This window comes from Saprolegnia diclina (genome assembly GCF_000281045.1).
Source record: "Saprolegnia diclina VS20 unplaced genomic scaffold supercont1.85, whole genome shotgun sequence".
In the NCBI taxonomy this organism is placed as follows: Eukaryota; Oomycota; class Saprolegniomycetes; order Saprolegniales; family Saprolegniaceae; genus Saprolegnia; species Saprolegnia diclina.
In genome coordinates this window covers 1,588-2,455 of record NW_008246152.1, presented here as the reverse complement: position 1 = coordinate 2,455, position 868 = coordinate 1,588, and the positions used below count along the sequence as shown (strand labels likewise).

Genomic DNA, 868 nt, shown 5'->3' with positions numbered 1-868 from the left:
GTTGGCGACGAAGCGCTTGGTCGTACGGCCGGTTGTCGCGCGGTGGAGGCGGCGCGCGCGGGCGTAGACGGTATCGCCATCGATAAACTTGGTGAAGCCTACTTCGCACTCCATACAGGGTGTTGAGGAAGAAGTGAGTGACGGATTGAGCCGAGCCTCTCGATCTCACATGACACCATCACTCAAAACACGGTTTTTGGAATCAATCTCAACCGGCTGCGCTGCACGATCCGCACGATAGCTGCCCCAAACTTGAATGAAATGGCTTGGTTGCCTTGACTGTTGCTCAGTTGACTAGAGCTGGAAGGATCGCGCGCCACCTGCGGGGAGGACGACATGACAGATGGGCCGCTTTCTTAGCCCTTGGAATACTTGTGTTGGGGGTTCTGGACATTAGTAGGTTGTACAATGTTAGAATCGTGCGCAAGCCAAAGCGCATATGTCAATATTAATACATGTTTGTGTTGTAATTATTAAGTACGTCGGGGGCTGCCAGCGTTGGTGTCGGGTATGTCGTCGCAAAAATCATAATCTTCGTCTTCATCACGCAGGTCGTTCTCAAGCTCGTTCTCTTGCGCTTCAGACGACGCATCCAGATGCATCTCTTGCATCGCGTCGGCAGCCGCAGCCGTGTCGTCGTCGTACTCGCCTGCCCAGTCGGGCTTCAAATTGCGCTTCTCACAGCCATAGTCGTGGAACCGCCGCCGGTCCCAGCGAAGGTACTCGCTAAAGCTCGCGCACCCGTGCGTTTCCGACTTGTGGATTCGCTGCATAAACTTCTTGGCCGCGGTGGCCGACTCGGCAGCATAGTCGGTCGTGTCTTTGGCCGCCGCCAGCGCCTCCAGCGCCGCGCGGTCGTTGGCCGTCA

At 56.3% G+C, this 868-nt stretch overlaps 1 protein-coding gene across 1 annotated transcript in view; it reads right to left on the bottom strand.

Annotated features, from left to right (window-relative positions):
- Window positions 1-473: 473 nt before the first annotated feature.
- SDRG_15128 (hypothetical protein) overlaps window positions 474-868 on the bottom strand; it is a gene marked incomplete at both ends in the record, with an annotated part of 862 nt that continues 467 nt past the window's right edge. Inside the window, one exon of the mRNA XM_008621292.1 lies at window positions 474-839. Coding sequence (XP_008619514.1) covers window positions 474-839 — 366 coding nt within the window. The remainder of the gene's footprint in view (window positions 840-868) is intronic.